The sequence below is a fragment of the Ceratotherium simum genome, chromosome 2 (genome assembly GCF_057802395.1).
Source record: "Ceratotherium simum simum isolate JZ-2026a chromosome 2, ASM5780239v1, whole genome shotgun sequence".
Taxonomy (NCBI): domain Eukaryota; kingdom Metazoa; phylum Chordata; class Mammalia; order Perissodactyla; family Rhinocerotidae; genus Ceratotherium; species Ceratotherium simum.
The window spans coordinates 87,620,143-87,646,534 of record NC_141901.1 but is presented as its reverse complement, the minus strand read 5'-3'; the positions used below and the strand labels follow the sequence as shown (position 1 = coordinate 87,646,534).

Here is a 26,392-nt window from a genome sequence, read left to right as displayed (position 1 = left end):
TTATGTGAACAGAAAGGGATTTAAATAGATATTCACCAAGGAGTTTAGAATTGTTAGAATGGTTGATATTGCAGGTGTTATTTATGTTGTTTTTCTTTTGTTACATTTTCCAATTTTTCCGTGATGGTATACATTGATATTGTAATAACAAATATAAATTAAAGAAGTGAAAATAATAAGAACAATAAAATCAATGAATCTAGAACTTTTGGGACTTGGAGTTTTTTTTGTTTTTTTTTTTTTTTAATTTCTAAGTAGTTATCAGTCAATTGCATGCCTTATTTGGGAATGGTTTAGTAAATTTTTTAAAAACATGCTCTTCCTTACCTTGCTTTTTTAGCCCAAAGTATCTTGGACATCTTTCCATCCCAGTGTAAATAATTCTACCTTATATTTTTAACATACTTTAATATACTATAACATTTTTAAACAATATTCTATTAAATTCTTAGATGTCTTTCAGTTGTTCACTATTGCAAATATTATAATGCTAAATACTCTTGAATCTATTTCTTTCCACATACGTGTGTATTCCGAGGATAAATTCCTATATGCTAAAATGCTTGAGCATGTTCATTTAAAATGTTGATGGACATTCCAATATTGCCCTCACAAATAGTTGTGCCAATTTCTACTCCTATCAACAGTGTACAAGAAACCCTCATTCTAAGGATATCATTTTCAATCAGGTCATTATTTTTACTCAACTGCATCTCAACCAGCCTGTTTTTTGACCAAATTGCTTTTGCCTAAGTCAAAGATCCTCACTCCTGATACTTAGAAAGGTCAACCTGGTTATATCTGTTGCACATTCAAACAATTCCCACATGCATAGCCTTTACTTTTTAAGAAAACGATAAGAATTTAGTGGGTGCCCACTACATACTCAGTGATCATGCAGATGACTATTCTTCAGGAATTTCTTGTCTGATTTTATTTTAAATCATTTTCGTCATCAATGACATTGAAAAAATTACATATCTTTTCTGGCAGTATATTTTGCCTATGTACCTTGCAGGATAAGCTCCAATAAGTTAGAGACATTTGTCTGCCTCGATAATTGATATATCACCAATGCCTAGAGCAGTACCTAATCCATAGTGAGTGCCCAATAAATATTTACTGAATGGAATGCATAAGTTTAGCTAGTTTAAATAAACATGGAATTGATCCCAGTCCTGTCAGCTCACATAAGCCACCATTAAGTGCTTATCCCTCAGTCACTCACATGCCAAAACTTGAAAACAGGAAAATAAAAGGCCCTGTGCAGATTTAATTAACAAATCCACCCAGTGGCTCAGAGCAGATTTGGAAAATCACCTGAAGAAAAAAAAAAATCCCTCTCTAGCCAGCAGAATTTGAATATTACCTGATTGATAGTATTCACATATCTAACAGGAAAATGTGTCTATCAAAGTGGAGTTAATACTTATAGGATCTTAGAAAAGAATGTAATCACCTTGGCAAGTGTGGAAAGTGCCCATCTGAGTACTATCTAGGAGACAGGAGATCCTAACCATTGGACTTGGAATATTTCTAGTCCTAATGGCAAAGTTATCCCTAGAGGATACACAGGGTTTTAGCCAAAGATCTTTGAGTTTTCTGGTACCTTTGGCAAGCCCATTCCTAGGATGAGATAGATGCATCAAGCCATCTTAGCCTGATGCATTAACATTCCATTCCACCATATCCCCTCATTCTGATTCCATGCTCACCAGGCAACCTTCTCATTGTGATCTGGCTTCCCATGTAGGTCTGTCTCCAGGGGAAAATGCACGGCTTCTACCAGCTTTGATTACTTAATATCTGGTGAATTAATGGCTCCTGATTATGATTTGGTTCCAAATTTTGGCTTACTATAGGGGGAAAATGAGCTTGTTGTGAGTTATTTTAGTGAGTCTGAGACAGTCTCTCAGGACCTGACCATTCCTGGACACTAGCTAGAATCTCTGGGCCTTCAAAGTAGAGACCAGATCCTAGAAAGTGTCAACCTAATTGACTTTTGACCCAACAAGTTCCTGCCCAGCTCTAAGTAGTCTTCCCTAGACAAAGTGCCACACTTTTGGCTTAATTTCTCCTGCTTTCTGAGAAACTACTATTAAATTAACTAAAATAAGGTTTGCAAAAATTGCTTCACAAGCTGAAAAGCATATTAAATGGACTAAAATATTAGTTATCATTTTTAGAGTTATATTTATACTTTTACTGTGAAACACAATCATTTATTTGTCTGAATTAATTTCTTAGTGTCAAGGTTATCTGTCAGTCTTAGATAAAAATATCTTAATTTCATATGTCTTATGTTTCCTAATAAGGAATAGAATTAAATTCACTCATTTGAACATAATGACAATTACAGTCATGACACAGGTTCTTTCTTAAGCTGGCAAATGTTTCGTCTTCGTGTTAGAGATACAAACAATACCCTCCCTAATTACTGAATGTCCTAATTATTCCTCGCTGCTTAAATAACTCATATTTGATCGTTACCATACCTTCTTCCTGTGCTCTATTAAAATAAGTAAAAATTACCTGAGACATAACCTTGACAAGGAAGCAGAGTCACGCTCCTGTGTATGATTAATTCAGCATTTTTTAGAGATGGACATTCTTTTCCTTCCATATCCAACCTTCTCCAGAGTCAGACTTGCAGCAATTTCATACACTGATGGTAAAGTCAGTCGGCATGCAAATGCAAACCTATTCTTGGAAAGTTTCATTTTCTAGGTTTCATGCATTTAAAATTTGGAAGTAGTCAACACTGGGTCTTTTCTGATAGAAGTCATATCTGACTCTAAAAAGTTCCTCTGTCTTTCATATAAACCTTCAAATTCAGGAGAGATCAGCTTATATCTTACAAACCTATTCCTTACTCTTCTTGCCCAATAATACAGAAATTATAGACCTTCCAGTTAGACTAAGATATGATTAAACAGAAATACACAGTAAGTACTCAATAAATGCACAATATAAATTTCACTGAGTAGATTAATTGAATCTGGCATCTTAAAACTGTGATAATCTAATACTGTAATCAAGAATAAAAAGATATTTCTTAAAGAAATAACATTTACCCCAATGGGAAATGGAGCTTCATTTTCCAGCAATGAGGCTTTTGATCTCGATCCTGAAGTTATCTTTGGAACAGTTCCTACTGCAGGATTACTGGGAAGAGGCTGTAATCGAATTGGAGGCTGCATATTTCCTGGGGCAGTGTATGGTCGAGGGACTGTCTAGACAATTAGGGAAAAAAATTCCATTTAAATTAGTATCTTGACATGTTTCCAGAACCAATTAATAACCAACAAATTGCCTAGAGTAATTAATGGTGCCTTTTTACTGAACAGATTAAACTTTAATTATGTCCTTCCATTATACATACCCTTATGACCCAAAGTATTTGTTAAAACATATGGCGTGGAAGTCCTCTACATAACTAAATGCCACAATTATAGAGTATTCTAGACAAAGGAGATGTTCTCTGTGTTTTATTCATACTGTAAACTCGCTGACAAGTAATTTATGCTGTGCATAGAATAGCTTTGCTCAATTAAATGTTAAGTTGAAAAATGTTCCTATGTTAGAGATCTAAAGGGATATGATTGGAATGGACTCATTTCTGTTTAAATGTTTTCAACATAAATTCTACTGTGAGTCCTTTAAGTCTTAAGATTGGTGCAAAAATAAAAGCAGACAATGTGATTCAAAAAGATGAAAGGCGGATGCTTACCTGTAATGTAGTACCATTTATTCAACCTCTTCCTTGAAATATTAGGAGAACAAAAACGAAAACTAGTAACTGGCAACATTGGGAAACACTGTGTAAAAATGGAGATGTTTTCCAGGCTGGATATTTTCCATTTGCCCCTCTTCTCTGCCTTCTCTGCCCTGCTCTGGCCACTGGGAGTCATTTCTTTATGGACTACACCAGCTAACCTCAGGATTCCAGTTGGATTTGGCCAATGAAAGGCACTGGCAGATCAAAAGACAGAAGGGAATGAGACTGGGGTCTTAATTCTCCTGACCCTTCCCACCAAGGTCATGATGGGCCAGCCAGGTCCCTCTACCAAAGTCCAAAGCTCCTACCAGGAAGTCCTCTCCCAGCTTACAAGTCCTGCCTGCTGGTTCTAGTATCAATCCCTCCTTTTCCCTCTTAGGCCGACATGGTGTTCTTTCCCATTTTGCTGACCCCAGCATGCTTAACATCCCTAGTTGGTCTTCCTTAACCCAGCCTGCGTCTTTGCAAATAGTTTCTTTATTAAACTCTTCCTAATTACCCTATTTGTGTGAGCCATCTGTTTCCTGCTGAGACCCTGACTGATGCATTTTCTAATCAAGACTGTACTGCAGAGAATACCAAAAGTGCCAGTATGGAGAATTAGAAGTGCCTTTTGGGGCACTGACAGAACACTGTAACTGTAGTATAAAGATCAGCAATGTTTCAAAAGTGGAAAAAAACAAGGCTTTTGGCCCAGTTGTTCAATTACAATAAAATAGTAGAAAACCTGTTAATATTACATGAGTATTTGGGCAAGAGGATGTGAGAAGAATGGTATATAAATGATTTGTGAATAAGGTGTAATACATTGACTCTAAAGAATGGTGAACGACAAATATTCAACTCTGGAAAAGTGTTGTGTAAATACAGAAATAATGATGATGGGGCATCTCCTACCACCAAAAATCAGTCTTAGTGCCATGTTGACAAGCACGTCATATGTTGCTAAATCTCTGATTTTGTTAAGTCAACATTTGTTGGATTCCAACGATGAGGAGATGAAAAAGTAATTTTTAACATGTAATAGTGACATAAGACAATTAATGCCTAATGAACTACGCTAATACTGCCAAAGAGACGATAACAAGATACCTGAGAACTAAAAGAACTTAGAACTAAAAGTTATTTGAAATAAGCCAGTGAGACTAGTAAAAATTAAAGTTTCAAAGAAGCAGTTATATTTTATCCAAATGGATGAGCAAGAGAAGAAAATGGATGAGCAGAGAAGAAGAATGGGAAATTTGAATATCCGAGTAAGAAGAGAGCAGTTGTGAGCCAGACATGAGAAGAGTAGCAAAGACAATATTCCCCAATGTCTGTTTTCCTTTCTTCCTAGTAACAGAATTTTTATCAGGTAATATGGCACAAATTCACAAATAAAGACTATATTTCCCAGCATCTCTTGCAAATCTGTATATATGTATGCCTCAGTTTCGGCCAATAAGATGTGAGCAGAAATGATACGTGAGACTTCCAGATCATGCCCTTAGAAAAACTGTGCTATCACTTTCGCTTTACCCCCTTCCCTCTGGCTGAAATATCCACATAGTGATACACCATCTTGGCTTATGTAGATGATGGCAACACACTAAGTTTGGCAGATCAATCACACAATAGGAGTCTGAACTTTCGTGACTTCATATAATAGAGATGCCACACAAGCTGAGACACATATGCATGTTGGGGTGGGGAGGGCATCCTTATGTTTAAGTCATTGTTATTTTGGGTCTCTGCACACAAACCTATGTTATGACCAATACAGAAAGCCATGTGGATTCACTAGAGCAGCACTGGATTTAAAGAAACAGGACATAAGACTACAGGAGCCAAAAGGTGAAATGTCTTTAAACCCACAAAGAGAAATCAAACGAGAGGTTTCTGAACAAGGGAATTAGAGCAACCAAAAGAATTCTTTTGAACTCTGTAAAACAAATATGTCTAAGACTCTCTCCTGTCAAATAATCCAACTGAACACAAAAACATTGAAAATCTAATGTAGGAATTCAAGAAAGCACGTTACCACAAACTAGAACATGATCTATTGTCTGCTGGGCTCGAAATTTCCCTTCGCCACATTTGCATACAGATATTATTCAGTTAGATGAATATGGCAGTCAAATGTTTAACTGATTACTTTATCTGGACCATTCAAATGGTCCAAAACAAATCTGGACCATTCAACTAACAGCTATGAGCTACAAACTGTTGTAGTTCACATCAGAGGCCACCTTAAATTTGCTGTATTTTAAATCATTCGTAATATATTTTCTTGGAATAAATATGACATTGTAGTTTAACATTTTCAAAACTGTACAAGGCTGTGAATTGAAATTGACTACCTGGTGATTACCGAGCTTAGCTGAGCATTTCTAATTCTTAGTAGAAGATCTCTGGGGGTGAATTTGCCAAGCATCTGCAGAATTAGTTGAATGATTTTCCACAGTTTTAATGGGAACAGTGCAGCTAAAAGCCTATATGCTATTTTCAAAGTTTAGGTGCAATTAGTGACCAAGCACAATAACTATTCATGGGATGCTTTCCTTATTCATTTAAGAAAGTTAAAAGAGAAAAATGGCCACAACATCCCAAAAGGATTATTATCTTCATCTCAATGGCACTTGGAGGACAGGAGTTAAATTTAAAGGATGTGTATCCAGGTTGGGAAAACACAAAGGAGAACGTGAATTTCTGTAAAATGGGAACTACGATTCCAGAATCACAATAGGCATCCCTTACGGTGCAGAAGCACCATAGGGGGACCAAGTGAAGAATCGTAGCTTACCAGAGCGAAAGGCTTCTGAAGTGCTGGTGTCAGTGTTTCCCGTAATTTTTAAATTACCTTCTCACTCCTGCCACATTAAGATCTCCTGGATGTATCATAAACTACTTATTGAGGGTGTTCAACTAGAAAATTGAAAAGAAAGCCTTTCAAGGGTTTTCCTCCCTGAAACAGGTGGGAAGATAGAAAATAACACCTGATTGTTTCTCTTGTTTCACCAGGCTAAGCTTTTCAGAGTCTAGTGAATTTGCCAGCAAATAAAAGAATTATGTGTGTACATATCCATTTAAATGAAGCCCGGAAATATGGTAACAACAAAGGGAAGAGAGTTGCTCTTCCTAACTTGTGCTGTTCATTGGGAAATGTCAAAACATATTTACCTTTTGAAAAATGTCAAAGCTTAACACTACATATATGTGACAAACCTACTTCATCAATCTGTGAAAGCACTGCAATTTTTCTATAAATATTGTGCAATCCAAAAAAATGTTCACGCTAACAAGGAAATATATTAGGCTACACAAAGCAAGAATAAAGACGTAATCAAGCAATTCATTTACAACTTAAACCATCAACCTCCAGCAAATATTTTGCAGATCTTTTCCTGTATCTGTATTGTTTGAAGCTACCTTACCTTCAAGCAAATACCACCTCTAGGTTATAAATGAAGCAAACTGGAATGAAACATTGGTGTGCAATTTCTTTAAATGGAATTTTGGTACATTTAATTATTTTTATCTTAGAGTATGTACACATACTTTTGATAAAAGATCTGGCCAAAATGCTACACAGTACCACTGAATTTGTGTGCATAAAAAAGCTTTACAAATGAGGCGAGAGTAGAAGGAACAGCAAGAACGAAATCTAGAGATCAGAAAATATAGAACATGTATGGAACAACCAGTGGTTCATTTTTGCTGCATTGTAGGGTGCAAAAGGGTAATCGTGGGGATAGCTAAACTGAGGTCATATGGTTTAGGGTCTTAAATGTCAGGTGAGAGTCTGGGCTTTTCTATAGGTGACAGAGCCTGTGAAGGTATTTGGGCATGTAAGTGTCATAAGCAATCTGCACTTCAAGAAAACAAACCTCGCAGTAACAAGCAAAATGGATTTGACAGAGGTGACATTGATTAGAGGTGGGATGTTCAGTAAAGACAGAGGTGAACAGATGCAAGACTATGTTTTCATTCAGTAGTATTCGCAGGGTTATACAGACATGTACCCAGAGAGCATTCTTTCTAAGAGTGATAAGAAATTATAAATCAATTAGTCGGGATAGTGCAGGACAGAGTGTTTAATACAACTCACCAGTGCTATTGGACTGCAATGTCCTTCATCAACCAGAACACTATGGCCACGGCTGGTCTTTGGGCCAAGTGGCGGGCGGGGAGACAGGATTGGCATGTTGCTTTCTATAGACCATCTTGTGGGCTCTCCCTAGAATAAGAAAGTGATTTAACAAATTGATGCATAATTAGTAATCTAGGTTAGGTTAGTACCTGCCAGGTAAGAGATACTATATGCCTAAAAAGTCCTTTCTCATTACTGTGAAAAATGTTCCTTGTGAGACCTATCATGACCGAAGAAGTTTTCATAGCTATACTGGGGGGTTGGGTGTGGTAGTGAAAGGCGGGAAATTGAGTCTGCTTTACTCAAAGAAATAGCTGTACTCAAAGAAATAGCTGTGGAAGCAGTGTATCCTCAATTTTGCAATAATATTTATTAATCTGCTTTAAGCAGATCGCTGCAAGAAGCACAGCGCTCCTCATCACCCTGATCAGTAGGGACTACCAGGAAGCATTACTTTTCTACCTTGAAAAATAATTAAATAATGCCCTCCAGCAAAAGGGTTGCATATTATATAAAAGAGACATAAAACACAGGTCTTTCACCAAGTGCAGCTATCAAGTGAAAACTGTTACAGATAAAAATCATGCAGGAGGAACTGGAGTGTCCATCATGAATTTTCGCCTGAGCTGTAACACGTACACAGTGTGTCTGACAATCTGCTTCAGGCAGTGCTAGTCACTCTTTATTTCCAGTAACCGTTTTTCCCCATCAAAATTTCAGCAGTAAATTCTAGAATCTATAACTCAGTCCTTGATGTAGGACAATATTGCCAAAGTTGAATTAACCACAAATCTCTATGCACCAACTTTTCCGATCTTGAAAAACTGACCTATCTTCTGGTATTTAGCAACATTTTGTAACAAGATTATCTTTTGACTGTGATAAAATAGACAGATTTGAGTCTATCGGGCAAGAGGGAAAAATTACTGTCTTATATGGCAAGTTATTCTACAGAAGCTTTACAAATAATCATCAGTTTGTGAAATGTGTCTTGAGCCCCACATTTGTAATATGACACAGAAAATGAAGAGCAGTGTGTGAGTTTGAATGGCTTGAGAAATTGAGTAAAACTGCCAACCTAAAGTAAAACCTTTCAAACACACCTAATTGAATCTCTCATCTCTTGACTCAAATTTATATACTTCATAAGCTCACTTCGAAGAAGGGATATCAAATACAAAAATAGAAAACAAGCAAGGAATTTTTAAATGCCTTGTACAAAATGTCTCAATCTTAGCTTTTGTTTGCTAAAATAGATCTTTCCTACCATATATTTTCGAGGGTCACGTTCACATGAAAATGTGCCATTGGATAATTCTTAGAATGCCCTGTTTTCCCTCACATTGGGAACATCACCACCTATTTTTATCTTCTTATGACAAAAAGGCAAAAATCCTTTGGCCTCTATCACATATCATTCAAGAAAATACAAGAGCAAAATTTAAAACTTGAATGTCTTCAAGTTTTCCTTTGAAAGGTTTGTGCCTTATAAAACTTATTTCGCACAGGCAGCTCCTACTGTGTTATGATCTTCTGCAATAATGGTGGCCAAGATTTAGGCTTGGTGGAACCATCATTTGACCTCAACTGTGAGTTACCCAAAAGTAAAGCGCCCCAAGGAAGTTCAATAATAGCATCATTGGCTTTCAAAAATCACACAATAATTTTGTGAAATAAAAGACTGTTATGTCGCTCCTCACCTTAAATCTCTGAATTCGCTCCTTCCTAGCTAAGGTCTCCAGTTTCTTTTTTATTTCAAGCTGATGGTAACGCTAAGCATACAGGAAAGAACAGAGAAGAGAATCATATCAATTACAGCAAGGAATTTTTTAGAGGAAAATAATCCCACCTGCTAACTGTATTCTCAGTTACCCCTCTCGTCATTGAGATGGAGAAAAATCATCTGCATGAGTGTGCAAGTGGGAATATAAATTGGTACAACTCTTGGAAAGCCAATTCCTAACATATATGAGGCAGTTAAAAGTGTCCCTACCCTTTAACCAATAAATTTCACTTCCAAACCTAGGGGAAAATCTGAGTACCTTTTTCAAAAATGTGTTATGCACAAAGATGCCAGCTGAAAGCTTTTTCTGTGTTTTCTTCAAAGCAAAAATTCAGAAGCAATATAAACCTTAAAGTGAATGCTTAAATTTTTGGCACATTCATATAATGGAATAGAATATAATCATTAAAACAGGATTCATAAAGATTTTGTTTAAAAAAAAATGGAAAATACATGTAATGCAGGAAGAAAGGAGGACACAGAATTTCCCAGAAATACAATTCAATCGATCAAGCTCATATGGTGTACCTGTCCCTGTGCTAGGAAGGTACATTGCCTCTTCTTGAACAACTCTAATTGCTAAGCAGTCTCACATTACAAATGAAGAAACTGAGGCAGAGGATCATGAGCTTGCCCCAGGTCACACATCTAGTCAGTGGTGGAACTGTAATTTGAACCTTGGTCTGACACTAACTTTTTGTTTGTTCGGTGTTTTGTTTTGTTTTGTTTTCCCGCAAAACCATGTCCCTCTTACAGCATAGAATGCTTTTATTAATGTATAAATATGAATAGAGACTAAAAGGAAATGTGAGCATGTTAACAGCAGTTATCTCTGAGAGGAGGGATCATATGTGGTTATTTTCCTTTTTTATGCTTTCTTGTGTTTTCTGTAATATATTAGTTATATAACGTAAAAATAAACCCCATGTGAAAATAATTTGCTTACAATTCGATCTGAAATCATTTAGACACATTTGAAAGTGTTTTACTTCTTGGCCCTTTTAAAAAGTGTTTTGTCTCTGTTCTTGATCCTCTCCCGCTGCCTTTGGGACCCTGCAGACTCACTCATTCCCTATCTAAGTATCATCAATCCTCTTCTTGACACTTCCCTTTCTTCTCTCCCTCTTTCCTGTTCTCGCAACCATTCGTTATCAAATACACTATCAGCCATTGTCCATCTTCCATGTACTTCCAACTCGCCTCAGTCACCCACTCCCACCACCCCTCCTCTTCACCGTCGCTGAAACTACTTTCACCAAGGCCACCAACGTCTTTGTCCTCTGGGTCAGACCTAATTTCTTTTTTTGCTCGGTGCTCATCTTATTTAACAATTCTGCAGCTTATGAGAGCCTCCCGGCTTCCACGACACCACTCTATCAGCACGTTTTTCACCACTTAAAGGTTCTTTTCTAGCCCGTGTTGTTCCTGATCTCCTGCAGTGCAAGCACCACCCACTAAGCTAGAAACCTGGGAGTTGCTCTGGGCTCCATCCCCTTCACCCCTCTTCATTCAGTCAATTTTGGTCTTTCTCTCTCTTCCATGTCTCTGTGGACAGCTGCATCTCCCCAGCATTCCCACTACTGCTGTGAGCCCACACCCTTTGGCAACAGCTTCCTAATTGACCTCCCACCTCCAATCTTTTCCAGCTCATTAATCCATCTTCCACATTTTTAGCAACATCGTCTTTCTAAAGTAGCTCTGCTCATTTATTTCACTCCCCTGCTGAAACACGTTTCATCACCTCATCCCCTACACTCCAAACCTAGTTGGAAATTGAAGGCCCTGAGAAATTGGGCCCCAACTTACTGGAGAGTCACTCCCTGCCACTCTTTCAACCAACCCACTGGGCAGTCTGGCTTCAGTGAGCTTTCCTTTCCATCCACAATGCCCTTTTACGCCTCTGTAACTTCACACCTGCTGCCTTCACTCTCTGGAATGCCTTTCTCATATTTTCATGTAAAGTCTTGCTCTGTCCTCAAGGTCCAGTTCAAATAGCAGGACCTCTGTTCAGCTTCCTCTGACTCTCACAGAGGCAAGTCATCATTCCCTTCTTTTTTGAGCTCAGTCTGTTTGCTCCTCTCTTCTAGCATTTGATCACTTTCTACAGAATTTTTTTGATTGTATCTTGCAGTTACAACACATAGCCTCATACTGATACGTGGTAAGCCTGCAATTAATGTTTGTTGCATGAATGAATACATGAATATTAATACAACAACATTAGTAAACAGCATCAGCATAAATTAAATGTTAGACAAATGTGACAATTTAGACGGAAATATCCTATTTGTTAATTATATTAATATATAATATATGTTATAATTATATATTACATAAAATTATATTATAGCATACAAACTAACATTTATCTAAGATATTTATTCCAAACTTTAAAAATACACAAAGACTCAAACAATAGCATATTTAACAGTTATGATGTGTTGGTTATATGAAATTTTGGAAAACCAAAGTTCAAGGATCAGGGCTAATATAGAACTTGGTGCCTAGTGATTACGTTTGAAACTAGATACAGATTAATTTTATACTGTGCTTTTTTTTTTTTGGTGAGGATGATTGGCCATGAGCTAACATCCATTGCCAATCTTCATCTTTCTGCTGAGGAAGATTGGCCCTGAGCTAACATCTGTGCCCATCTTCCTCTATTTTGTATATGGGACGCTGCCACAGCATGGCTTGATGAGCAGTGCGTAGGTCCATGACCAAGATCTGAACCAGCAAACCCTGGACCACCAAAGCGGAGCATACGAACTTAACCACTATGCCACCAGGCCAGCCACAGCACTGTACTTTTTTTATTAACATTAGTTGTAGAATTCCAACTAATACTTTTATAAGCAAGTGAATTTGGGGGTCGTGAACAATGGTTCTATGTAATTCATGCATATGATATAAAGCACAAAATGAATTCCTAAATTAACAGATCATATACATCTTAAGTGAACACAACACTTGCTGAATATAATGGTAACATAATAATAAATATTTTCAGTGGCCCTACATTTAGTATTGGTTTATTAATGATTCCGCAGTTGTTCATAGATGTTTACTGTACCCACAAGTCAATGGTTTTATGAGCCAAGTTTCCTGATTTACCGCTGTAGGGTCAAGCCAAGAAGTGACATGCTCTTGCACACATACTAAAACAGCGTTGATGCCTGAAACTACAAGTTCCATGGAGCAAGGCTAAAATAATTTATCAAGTTAGCTAGATAGCCAACTAAAAATGCCATGTCAGGTTTAAAAAAAGTGTTGGTGCTTGGGTTGTGAATCTGTGCTGACCAATGTGGCCTAAAGTAGGAGGGACAGCAGATGTTTCAATGCCTATTCCTTGAAATTTAGCATACGGCTAAGCTTCAGAGCCTTAAAAGTAGAACAAATCTGAAATAATTCATGGCAGTGGAATTACTGATATTTAAACAGATGTCACTTTTTTTTTTTAGCAAATGGAAATTGAGGTACAGATGGTGAGGGATGGTATGTTTTAGAGTAGCCATTATGGATTAAAACTCTGCATTTGTTAAATTAAATATCACAAAATATATAATGATGTCCATATTTGTCCCTAACTGAAACGGAGAAAAGCTGACTTTAGTCTCTCGGCTCCTCGCTACCTAGAGAGATACAGAGTATTTCTCAGTCACCTTGTTCTCTTCCTTTTTATGAAATACAGGAAGAATTCCCCTACTTCTGGGTAGAGAAGTATTGTTAACTATCATATTAGAAAATATCAGTTATAAAGAAAATAATAAATACTTGTACCTCCATATCAAGAACCTTGTGGAAAATAGCCTGGGCTAAGCATTCCCGGATATATTTTTGGTGATCCCTCTTCATGATATTTAGTTTGTATTCTTTTTCAGAAAGAATTCTTCCACTTCTTGTGATCTGTCATGAATAAATAACACATACATAGACATACAAAGCAGAAAATGTATTGTTAGTTACCAAAAAGGGAGAGAGAGACAGACAGAGAGAATGGCAGTGTCTTCTAAGCCTAAAGGAGTATTCCACTATGGTTGATAAACTTTCACTTTTAATGAATATTTCATAAGGCAAAAAAAAGAGAAAGGCAGTCTCATATACCCATCACTGTGAAACACACACAGGTGGTGCACTTGACATTGAAAACAAGGTTTTCATTAGAGTAACAATTTTCCCTTGATGGAACCCAGGTGTTCTTTTCACTTCTTTTTTTTTGAACACACTTGGGAAGAAGGGGTGGGGTGCTACCTTGAGACAATGAATAGGAGCAGTGATCACAGGTCGGATGATCTCACAGGAAATACTTTGAAGGGCAAAACATGTAAGCTACAGAGGCTCTCATCAGTTTGTTTTAAAAATAATTGGCTTCATTACTTTGTTTTCATACTGCTGTTTCTTCTTTCACTCCCCAGCCCAGAATGTAATTTAATTTGTTGTGATTCAGGTTTTTTTCAGATTCTGCAGTACCACAGATAGAAGGTGTTCCAGATTGGTTTCAACTGGCATTATTGCAAGTCTCAGGAGCGGTAGTTTCTGGTTTTTATTTACTTGTTTTTATTTTCTTTTAATCTTTCCTATGAGCATATCTGTTGTATTTTTCTGCATCTTCTGTAAACAGAGCGTGTTATTCCTGGACTGTTCATCTTCCTCCTTTCCACTTAATTAAATCCTGCTCTTCTTTTCAGGTCTAATCCAAGGCCACATATTTCTTAATTTTGATAACTGTAGTTTTTTAACACTGTTGTTGCAACATATTGGAGTGTTGAGATCAATTAGACTTGTGCTACCAGTGATTGGTTATTGATAATCTTTTTTTATGAATACATTTTCCAGTAGAAGAGAGGCCTGTGGTTATAGAAAGTGTGCTTAGAATTACAAATAACTCAGTCTTTGACATGTCTTGTCCATGGGCTATCATGTCACGTGTGTCCAACTGAGATAAAGTGTTGAGAATGTCCTGCACTGCCGCTCCCTCTGCAGTTACTTTGTGTCATTGTTCTCTCTCCTCCAGAAGTTGTCTGATCTCCCCAACAGGACTGGAAGCTGCCATAGGGCAGAAGTTCTTAAACTTGAAACTGCATCAGAATCACCGGGAAGGCAAGCTGAAAAACAGATTGATGGGCCTCACCCCACAGTCTCTGACTCAATAGGTCTGGGGTGGGGCTCTAAAATTTGCATTTTCTAGCAACTTCCCAGGTGATGCTGAACACTGCTGATTCAGGGACTATATGTGAATGACTGCTCTAGAGAAAAGGCTGTTATCTTCCTTATTTGAGTTGCCATGCGCATAACCAGTGTTAAGTAAGTGCTTGTTAATGACGTTGAGAAGTAAATACAAAGTCCTTTCCATTTACGTGTGAAGCTCACAGATTGTTATCCAAAGAAGTCATGTTAATAGTAACCACAATAATTACAACACCCATTTATTACACATCTCTAATTGCCACAACAATCCTGAGGGCCGGGTATCATTATCTTCATTTTACAATTGAGGAAGTTGAAGCTGAGAAAGTTAAGTGAGTGATTTGCTCAAGATTCTGTCTTGTAAATGGCAAAGCCAGGTTTCAGCCAGGTCTGTCTGATAACAAAGCCCCAGGAGACAAAAAGCAAGCTCTCTCAGATCTACCCAGCCAGACGCCAAGCACATAAACAACAATTAGAAACGCAATGCATATCCTTTCAACACCATGGCAACAATAGTTAAGGAAACCCACTGTGGTTCAGGAAGGTAAACAGCTGAAATCATTAGCCACACTTTCTATAAGCACGCCCATTTCTTTCAATGGAAAACTATAGTATTTTTACAAGATTTTCACATTAAATACATTTAGAGGAATGGAAATTTTGTGGAAATGATAATTTTGGAGCTAACGAAAGACACTAATGTATCAATAAACCATCCCAAGAAATGAAACAGCTTTAAAAAATTCAAGAAATTCTGAACTGCTCATGTCTTCCACATCATATTCTGTGATTATTAAAAACAATATTTTTTTCCTGAAGACAGTAAAGTCTTCTCTATTCTTAATCCCTCACAGTTCCTGGCTCATACAAGGTGTTCAATAAATATGTATTGAATAAATGAATGAATAAACAAACAAGTGCAATATGCTGTTGGAAACTCATAGGGTTTTCCCTCAATAATTTATGTTAGCAGTTATTGTGACCTCTCTTCCTATTTTTGAAACACAGCCTCAAAAAGATAAATCAGAGCTTTGGAAAGAAAGTAATTTTTCTACAATGAGAGGGAGGGAAAGGATGTCACTGATTAGCTCAAAGAGGAAACCAGAAAAGGGAGGGAATTATTGGACTTCAGGAAACCAGAGGGCAGGTAGAAGAAAGTGAACCAAATCTTACCAGCCCTGATCTTAAGAGATGCCGCCTTATCCTGGTGTTGTTAAAATATCCAGCCAGGTGTTTATCAGTAAGGCTATTATATGCTGCAAGTAATCTGAAACAGAAAGATGAAACCATTAAGGTTTTATGAAGTGTTGCTTGATAACCAAGGCAATTCTTGACCTTCTCATCCCCAAACTGTGCATAAACATCCACTCATCCAGCCAGCCAGACATTCATGTGTGTGCTTAATAAACAGGTATTGAACATCTCCTGTTTTCTAGGTTTTATAGGAACTGGGAGACAGTCCTGACATTGTTTATCCCCCAGACAAATATGGAAATCAGACAAGAACAATTAAATTGGGTGTAAAAAATCCAATAATAGAAATATGCAAAAAGTCAGGGGGGCACAGAGAAGGAGACCACTAGCTCCAACTGTCACGAAAGTCTTCACAGAGGAAACCTGATGGAATAGTGGGGGCTCCTTCAGAGGACTCTTCAGCCTCCCATTACACACCCTAAGTTCTAGTTCCTCAAACTTACCTGCACTCCCTCCACATATTCTTTCATGTCTGCAGGACACAATGCACAGTCCCTCTACTGTGAAGGCCTTTCCCTCACCTGTTAGCTAGCGGATGACACCGCAAGCTGGTGTCAAGAGATGCTGCACAAGCATCTCTTCTCCCAGGAAACATTCCCTGATACAAACTGGGTGTTCTGTGTCACCTTCCACTCCACTCCCCTAAGACCTTGAGTCACATTACACGTCCACAATATGTTATCATTTATTTCTTAGTCTCCTCTGCTAGGTTGGAAGGCCAGGATGGTGCATTAGTCTTGGTATCCCTATTGATGTAATTTATTATGTTCCTAAATAATGATATGTTCAATAAATGAAGGCACAATTTTGTTTGGAACTCATTCTTACTGGTATAAATTTCTAACTAAATTTAAGCTCAGCAGTTTAGAAGCCTTAAATTCCTCATATATATTCAGACAATTTCATTAACTCCACATCCAGAGCCAAAAAAAAAATTCATAGATTACTTTTGATTTTTAGAGTCTTTCATTTTAAGAGTTAAAAGAGGACAAATTAGTTCCTTGATTACATGCTCTACCTGGGTGGATGGTCAATCTGTCTATAAATCAAAGTTTGAACCTATTTTTCTAAGTTTTAACCTATCCTTTATTGATTATTATTACTTGACAAAAGCACATACACGTACATATACATGTATGTCTACATGTATGCATATATGTGCATCCATATATATACATATACATAAATATGAGTGTATATATAGAGAGGGAGAGAGAGCAAGACAGAGACACAGAGACAGAGAAAGAAAACATACAAGCCTAAACACAGCCCTAACATGAAGCTGTCTTAAAAAACAAAATGCACACCCTATTACCTGAAACAAAGATTTACAGTGTGTACCTTTCATGAGCAGCTGATCCTTAACTTATTCCAAGACCAGAGCAGGGACTCATATTATAGAATTGAGTAAATGTCATTAGCAACAATTTTATTTAGCTGTTTGCTCTGCCTTAATTACATAGAGATGGTATCGGTGACCTTTTCCTGTCTCTTTTCTTCTTAACTCCCATCTCAGGAAAGTTTCATGCTGTCAAATGGTAAGTAAAGTTTAATTCTGTCCACAAAAGAGACTCAAAAGCAGTTACAAAGCCCAGAAGCCAAGGTACCACATGAAGGTTGCAGATATATGAACAACTGCGGAAACCATTATTTCACTGGGTTTATGTAAAAAGACAAGCCAAGGGCTTCAGTGATGCTCATACAAAACCAGCCCCAGACAATGCTTTGAAACCATCTTTTAAATGAACTGTCTTGGTGTCCTATAGTTCATCAAAGGTTTCCTGTCTCCAAAAGGTCAATATTGTATCCCTTACCCTTTCTGAATCTCAGAATCTCTCTTCAGCAACTCATTTCAGAAAGGCGAGCAGGTGTCTCTCCGTCCTAACAATCACGATTCCACAGTTCACAGATTCTTAAGATAAGTCATTAGACTGATACCATATATAGTCTTTTGTCTGTTTTTCAGGCTCAAGTTTTTTAAAATATCAATAGTTCTGGGATAGCTGTGTGTGCTAAAACCATGATTAAATGAAGGAAAGTAGGGTCAAAAAAATTAGGATAACACGGGCCTCAACTTCCCTATTGACTGATGAAAGATCCCCTCTTTTCATTAAGAATTTGTGACTTTCTTGATATTTAGGTCCTAATAATAAGGCTTAGCCAGCTTTGGCACCACATCATTTTAATTCCACTCTCTCAGGTTCCTACTAAACGAGCATGTGCGCCTGATGCCCCGCCAGTCTGACTGAAAGGTCGAGGGGATCCAGCTGAGCCGAAACCTTTGCACACATCAGCTTTCTCACCTTTCCCTGTCTAGGAAAGATTGAGTCCCTGGTTGGGATGCCATTTGTAAAACAACTCCTTCCATGACTGTTATCATACAACTGGCCTTGGCAAGACAGCTGAACGATAACTAGCTGAGTCCACCCAGGCTCAGTTATTTCTTTTTCAGATAATGCCTGAATTATTTTAAGTAAAATTTTAGATTAATGAATAGTTCGATAACAAGAAATTGTACTAGAGTAAATGATATATAGAGTTAGCAAAACAGATATTATGGACTGAATGTTTATCCCCCCCCCAAAATTCATATGTTGAAATCCTAACCCCCAATGTGATGGTGTTAGGAGGTGGGGTGTTTAGGAGGTGATTAGGCCATGAGGGTGGAGCCCTCATAAATGAGACTACTGCCCTTAAAAAAAGATCCCACAGAGCTCCCTCGTCCCTTCCACCATGGGAGGACACAGCAAGAAAATGGCCATCTGTGAACCAGGAAGCAGCTCTCACCAGACACTGAATCTGCTGGCACCTTGATCTTGGACCTCCTGGCCTCCAGAATTGTGAGAAATTAATTTCTGTTGTGTAAGCCACTCAGTCTATGGTATTCTGTTATAGCAGCCCACACAGACTAAGATGGGTCAATGTAAACATTTCTACAACATACATATAAATGTCACTTTTGATGTACACCTGAAATTTTTACAATGTTATAAACCAATGTTACTGCAATAAACAAAAAATTAAAAAAATAAATAAATAAATATTAAAAAAAAAAAATGTCACTTCGTTCTGATCATCAAGCCTCCTCCTCAAGGGGATGGTAGTAACACGTATGGTCTGTCTGATCCTTTCTGCTCTGCTCCTCTTCATGGGTGCTTGGTATGGGCTTGTAGCCTCCCTTTGCATTTACTCAATTGCAAGAGCTTTCCCAACCAGCCACAAACTTAGATTAGCAGAGCTTTTGTGATGCTTCTGCCTCTGTCTTCTCCATTCCATTCACTGCCGCTGTTTCCCCCAGACATGCTTTTCTTTTCTTTCTTGCACTCAGCACAGCCCTGGGCTAAATGAGGTCACCTCCCCTGGGCCTGGTGACTGTGTTGGTGATTGTGTTGCATCTGGAGCACACCACTCCATTTGCAAGTCACTCTCTGCCTCTGTTGGCAGAGCTAGACTTCCTGGTCACACACCTCAGTCCTGTGACCCTCCCCTGCTCCCGTGCACAGGATCAACAACTGCATTGGTCACAGCAACCACCAGGCCACTGTGACCATATCGCTCACAGGCCATGCTGTTCACACCAAGTCCCACAATTGCCTGCCCAGACCGGCCTGACTCGCTGGCCCCTTTATATGACGGACAAGACTACTTACCACCCCCTGGTCGCTGGGTGGAGAACATCCCACTTTCTGGCTCAATGCACCATGGAAAACAGTCCCCCAGGAATCAAAGCAACCCTGTCTCTATGATGGGTCCTGTTTCCCCCACTTCAATACACGCCCCTGTCCCTGCAGTGCTAAGGATTAGACAGAGGCTGCTGAGTCACTGGGAGTGCTGCCCTCCCAGCTGTGGCCTTTCAATACTAACCCTCGAACCCCTGCCTCCCACCGTGTGGAATATATAAACGGGGCTCTGAAGTAATCAAGTCAGTGATTCCTATCAATCCCTCCATCTGCCCCCAAAGAGGGAAAGTCTATTCCATAAAAACCCCCCACTAAAATGAGAGGCACTATAATATTACTAATCACAGACATTTATGAGTACTGACTATTTTCAGGGAATTCTGTAGGACACTGGGGACACAGAGATGGCACAGACACTGCATCACAGAGCTCCCAATCTAGTGGGGAGGTATACACGTACATACAGGGTGTGTGTGTGCGTGTGTGTACTTCACTTCTTCCTGTGTCGTAGGCTAATTCACTCATGCATAGTTCCTGAGTGTCTGAGTGTCCTCATGTGGGACACTGTGCCCTACTCCGGGGAAGGAGTATCATATCCCTACTCCATTCTGCAGATTACGAAGCACTTCCACACACACAATCTCACCGATTTCTTTTAGGCCCCTGGAATGTGAGCTAACTATTACAGCTCTTCTGTCTTCCTAAAATGGAAAAGTTCCAAAACAAGATTATTGCTTAATGTGAGTCAGTCCTAGGAAAACCTGTCTAAGGTAACACTTCTTCATGCATCACACTGATAGAGGAATTTCTTCTGTCCTGCAGCCCTCCCAAACCCCAACCTCTTCTCCCAGCCCTGCCGGTCCCCACACTGTCTACCCGTGCGGAGGGAGATGGAGGTAGTGGTTAAGATTCCTGCTCCAGTTCAATCCTGGCTCCAGCATTATTGGCTCCATAACTGGGAGCAAGTGACTTAACCTTTCTATGCCTCAATTGTTCTAACTTCCACAAAACACTAGAACATGAATGTCATTCAGCCAAGTTCTTTGCCATTTTCTAACAGGATCACTTTTCCTCCAGTTTCCAATAACATGTTCCTAATTTCTGTCTGAGACCTCATCAAAATGGCCTTTACCATCCACATTTCTACCAACATTTTGTGCATGATTATTCATGTGTTCTCTAAGAAGAAGGAAGCTTTCTCTCTAGCTCTTTTCTTTCCAAACACTTACCAGAATCACCTTTAAAAGTCCTTTCACAAGAAAATATTTGCGAACCATATATCTGATAAGGGGATAATATCTAAAATATATAAGCAACTGATAAACTCAATAGCAAAAAAAGAAACCCCCAAATAATCTGATTTAAAAATAGGGAGAGGATCTGAATAGACATTTTTTCAAAGAAGACATACAAATGGCCAACAGGTACATGAAAAGATGCTCAACATCACTAATCATAAGGGAAATGCAAATCAAAACCACAATGAGATATCACCTCACACCTGTTAGGATGGCTATTATCAAAAAGACAAGACATAAGTGTTGGTGAGGATGTGGAGAAAAGCGAACGCTTGTGCACTATTGGTGGGAATGTAAACTGGTACAACTACTATGGAAAACAGTATGAAAGTTTCTCAAACAATTAAAATAGAACTCCCATATGATTCAGCAATCCCACTTCTGGGTATATATCCAAAAGAAATGTAATCATGATCTCAAAGAGATATCTGCACCCCATGTTCATTGTAGAATTATTCACAATAGCCAAGATGTGAAAACAACCTAAGTGTCCATCAATGGATGAATGGATTAAAAAAAATGTGATATATATATGATATGTGTGATATGATATGATGATGATATGATATATGATATGATGAGAGATACACACACACACACACACACACACACAGGAATATTATTCAGCCATAAAAGAAGGAAATCCTGCCATTGGTGATAACATGGATGGATCTTGAGGGCATTATTCTAAGTGAAATAAGTCAGATAAAGAAAAATACTGTATGATCTCACTTATATGTGGAATCTAAAAAAGCCAAACTCACAGAAATAGAGAGTAGAATGGTGGTTGCCAGGGGCTAGGGAATGGGGGAAATGGAGAGATGTTGGTGAAAGGGTACAAATTTCCAGTTATAAGATGAATAAGTTCTGGGGGTCTAATGTACAGCATGGTAACTATAGTTAACAATATTATATTATACACTTGAAAGCTGCTAAAAGAGTAGATTTTAATGTTCTCACCATAGCAAAAAAAAAAAAAGGTAATTACATGAGGCGATGGATGTGTTAACTAACTTTATTGTGGTAATCATTTCATAATATATATATGTGTATCAAATCATCATGTTGCCCACCTTAAACTTATACAGTGTTATATGTCAATTATATCTCAATAAAGCTGGAAAAAAAAGTTATTGCACCTCAAAACTTTTCCAGTCTTTGCCCATTACCAGTTTCAAAGCTGCTTCCCCATTTGTAGGTATTTGTTATAGCAGCATTCCACTTCTTGGTACCAATTTCTTAGTCAGTTCAGGCTCTGTAACAGAATAGACTGGGTGGCATAAAAAACAAACATTTAGTTCTCACAGTTCTGGAGGCTGGAAGTCTAAGATCAGGGTGCCAGCATGGCCAGGTTCTTGGTGAAGGCCCTCTTCCTGGTGTACAGACAGCCATCTTCTCATTGTGTTGACAGAGAGGCAAGCTCTCTCTTGTGTCTCTTCTTATAAGGGCACTAATCCCATCATGGGCTCCACTCTCATGACCTACTTCCCCAAAGCCCCATCTCCAAATACTATCTCATTGGGGACTGTGGTTTCAACACACGAATTTGAGGGAGACACAAACCTGTAGTCCATAACAGAAGGCATAATTGTCCCCATTTTGTGGACAACGAAAACAAGCCTTAGTTTAAGTCAATTGCCAAAGACCGTATAACCTAAAGCTTGTTCCTGGTAACATTCACCAAATCACAGTGAAACACTCCTCACAAGGGCTTGCTAAGGTGGGGACTGGGATGCTAAGTATATTGATGGAAGAATATGAATCACGAAATATTCACAGGGAAATGTAGTTTCAACAATTTCCCAGTATAGAGATAGGAAAATTTTAAATGAACATTCTTATAGAGAAAAATTAACAAATACATAACTTTCATTTATAATTAGCCATATCATTAGCATAAAAACAATGTACTGAAATCTTTAAATCATCTTATTTTGTTAAATATATATATTTCTGCAATCCACTTTACACTACAAATTTTCTTAGCAAACTTGTTCAGAGAGAATATAAAGAATAATTTTGACACAATCAGTTTTATTTAGCTCAAATTGTGACTTAGCCCATCTGAATTAATGAAGTTTGTATTAGTTTACTATTGCTGCTGTACCAAAGTACCACACACTAGTACTTTAAACAACACAAATTCATTATCTTATAGTTCTGGAGGTCAGAAGTTCAAAATGGGTCTCACTGGGCTAAAATCAAAGTGTCAGCAGGGCTGCATTCCTTGTGGAGGCCCTCAGGAAGAATCCTTTTTCTTTTCTTTTCCACAGTCTAGAGGCTGCCCACATTCCCCGGCTCCTGGCCCCCTTCCACTGCCCAAGTCAGCAATGGCCGATCAAGTCTTTCTCATGATGCCTTCTCTCTGGTTCTGGCTCTTCTGCATCCCTCTTGTTCATATAGGGACCCCGGTGATTACTTACATTGGGTCCACCCAGATCAATCCAGAATAATCTTCTAACTTTAAGGTCAGCTGATTAGCAACCTTAATCCCATCTGCAACCTTAATTTCCCCTTGCCATGTAAAGTAACATATTCACATGTTCTGAGGACTGAGACATGGGCATCTTTGAGAGACCATTATTCTGCCTATCATAAGGTTTTTCCTATATGCCAGATGCCAGGGAGCAGAAACATTGGACACTGAAGGTCATGAGGATTGGGCTATAACATATATCGTCCAATGATCAATCATGCCAGTGATCCTCACTTTCAGAAAAGATACTTCCCAGATGGAGAAAGGCAGTTCTTGGTACCACACCAGGATGTACACAACAAGCTGGAGCCTACCTTGCTGGCCTAATTTTGATGTGCCAAATATGAGCACTTTCAAACAATTTACATTTTTTTCCCATAAGGATAGCAGTATAGAGGTAACTAGCTTTAGGTGAATCTAATAGGTGAAAAGACAGATTAGCCCACAGGATGTAATTGTACTCATGTCAAACACCATTTATTCAGCACTTAATATATTTCATTAAATTCAAATAAATATTATATGAAACACTAAGAAAGAAGAAAATTTTGCCAATTACACTATGACATGCCATTGATTATAAGCAGCAAATGATATCAGTAATGTTAAAATGTGAAACAATCATCTTAGTATTGATGAAATAGGTTACCATCCATGCTTACTACTGCACGTGCTTACTACTACACCCGGGAAGAGGAAAAAGAAGGCATACACAAGAATATGGCAGGGTCCCTACCATTAAGAACCTCAAAACGGGATTCGAGAGAAGGATTTTATGCCCAAAACAATTAGAAAGCATATAAAAAGTATATTTAAAAAGCAATAACAGTGGTGTGTTGGAGCTGGCTCATACCAGCCATTGTTAGCTTGAAATTGGCAATCGTGGGAGTGTTTACACCATAGAAATGGCAAACACTACAAATCAGGGCTCTTTTTTCTTTTTAAAAAGCCAGTTTTCCAGCACACCACTGACTAAATTTAAAAAGTTAAGTAGAAAGGTATATCATAGGGCATTAATAAAATGATTCATTTTATGATTCAACATACAGAAGTATGCTTTGCATACTTTTAATGCAGAAATTCATCTTTTGTATGCAATATTTGACCAAAGGGGCTCATATACCTGTTCAACTACTTCCTATCCCTAACAAAAAGAACATAAGGACTCTAGCAAATACATTGACATTTTTCAGCAGCATTTCAATCAAAAAATTTTATGCACGATATCTCTTTACATTGTCACAAACGGAAAAGTTCAACTCACCTACCAATCTGGAAAAACTGGTTACACCATTTCATGCTCAACAGAATCAAGTGAGACTTAGGTGAATGAGCACAGTTTTATTACTAACGTTGAAAAGCCTAATGGAGAGGTGCTTTGCATTTCAGAGGTCACTAAATCTGCAATTTGTAGAGAGTTTGATAGTGTTCAAGGAGGGCCTACATCAAACCTCCACTGCAAAGGCAGGCTTCTAGCAATGACAGACAGATAAAATGTTTCTGCAACGCACATATCAAGTCCTTGCATTGGGAAGACAAGTTAAACAAATCATAGGATATTGTGGCGTGATTGCCATTACGTTATAACTCACAAGCAACGGAGCTCTGTCTCCTGACCACGTGCTTCTCTCACTGTCCATCAGAAAAGATTTGCAAGAATCCACTGAGTTCCAGTTCTATGAAGAAAGTCATCACACTCAAGCCACCCAACCAAGTCTAAAACTTTGAATCTCAGCAAGACTCTTAGCAAAGAAATTAATAAAATCTAAATTGAAACAACTTCCCCCTCAAAATATCTGAAAGCAGCAAAATAACCAGAAAAATTTTTAAAAATTAAAATATTTAGCCTTCCATCACTAAAAATTGTATGTCTGTTATTTAGGAGTGAGAAATTTAGGAAATATGTGACCAGACACCTTAACTCTTGAGAGGTGCAATGATTTTCCTGTAATTACTTAAGGCAAATAAATCTATATCAAACACTTCCTGCCCAAAATAAATTTGATGAGATAAAAAAAGGATGGGATTTGGAGCCAGAAGGCTTGAGGTCAAATTCTAATTCTACCCCTTACAAGATGCATGACCCTGGAGACTTCAATCTTCTTCCGTTTATAATGATCACCATGAGGCAAAATGCTGTGACTCCTTCCTGAAGTGGATGATCTAAGTTGACTGCTCTGGAAATGTCTTTACCTGGAGCTGCTATATCATTGGATTATAGAAATTCATATGTGGAAATGACCACATGAGGTCTAGCCAACTCCCTCATTTTATATTCAGGAAACTGAGGCTCTAAAAGTAGGCATGGTTCATCGTAAACTCAGATCAAAGGGCTTAAAAAGAAGATGCCAGAATGTCACAGGAATTCCCACAGAATTGTACCTATCCCTTTTCTAGGGTCCCTGTCTCACTACCTTCCACCAGAATTTCTTTCAAGCATGTTTAATCCCTCGCTTTAGATTCATATAAGATTCCTCCGTCTCCCTCTTACAAGCCGTAGTATGGCACTATGCCCACAGTAAACCCCCAGCCAATATTTGTTGAATGGATGAATAAATCAGTTAATGGAAACAAAGCATATTGGTCAAATTCCTCAACACATATTCTTTCAAAAAATCCATGGGTAAGGATCATAAACTTTCTTCTGCTTCAGGATAACTGAAAAGAGTCTATAACAAAATAGGTTCAAAAGCGTGCTATACCTATTCCGGCTTTTTTAAAAACGCAGAGTGCTCAGTGTGGATGATCGTGGCTGACAATGTTAGTTTGTTGTCTTGTTTTTGTCAAATAAGTGCCTTTGCAGGGTG

General features: G+C 38.2%; 1 protein-coding gene across 1 annotated transcript in view; it reads right to left on the bottom strand.

Moving 5' to 3' along the window:
* ERICH3 (glutamate rich 3) overlaps window positions 1–26,392 on the bottom strand; it is a 99,006-nt gene that overhangs the window by 55,442 nt on the left and 17,172 nt on the right. Inside the window, exons 2-6 of the mRNA XM_004431580.3 lie at window positions 16,051–16,144; window positions 13,471–13,596; window positions 9,608–9,679; window positions 7,866–7,994; window positions 3,075–3,233 (exon numbers count right to left, since the gene is read on the bottom strand). Coding sequence (XP_004431637.2) covers window positions 3,075–3,233; window positions 7,866–7,994; window positions 9,608–9,679; window positions 13,471–13,596; window positions 16,051–16,144 — 580 coding nt within the window. The remainder of the gene's footprint in view (window positions 1–3,074; window positions 3,234–7,865; window positions 7,995–9,607; window positions 9,680–13,470; window positions 13,597–16,050; window positions 16,145–26,392) is intronic.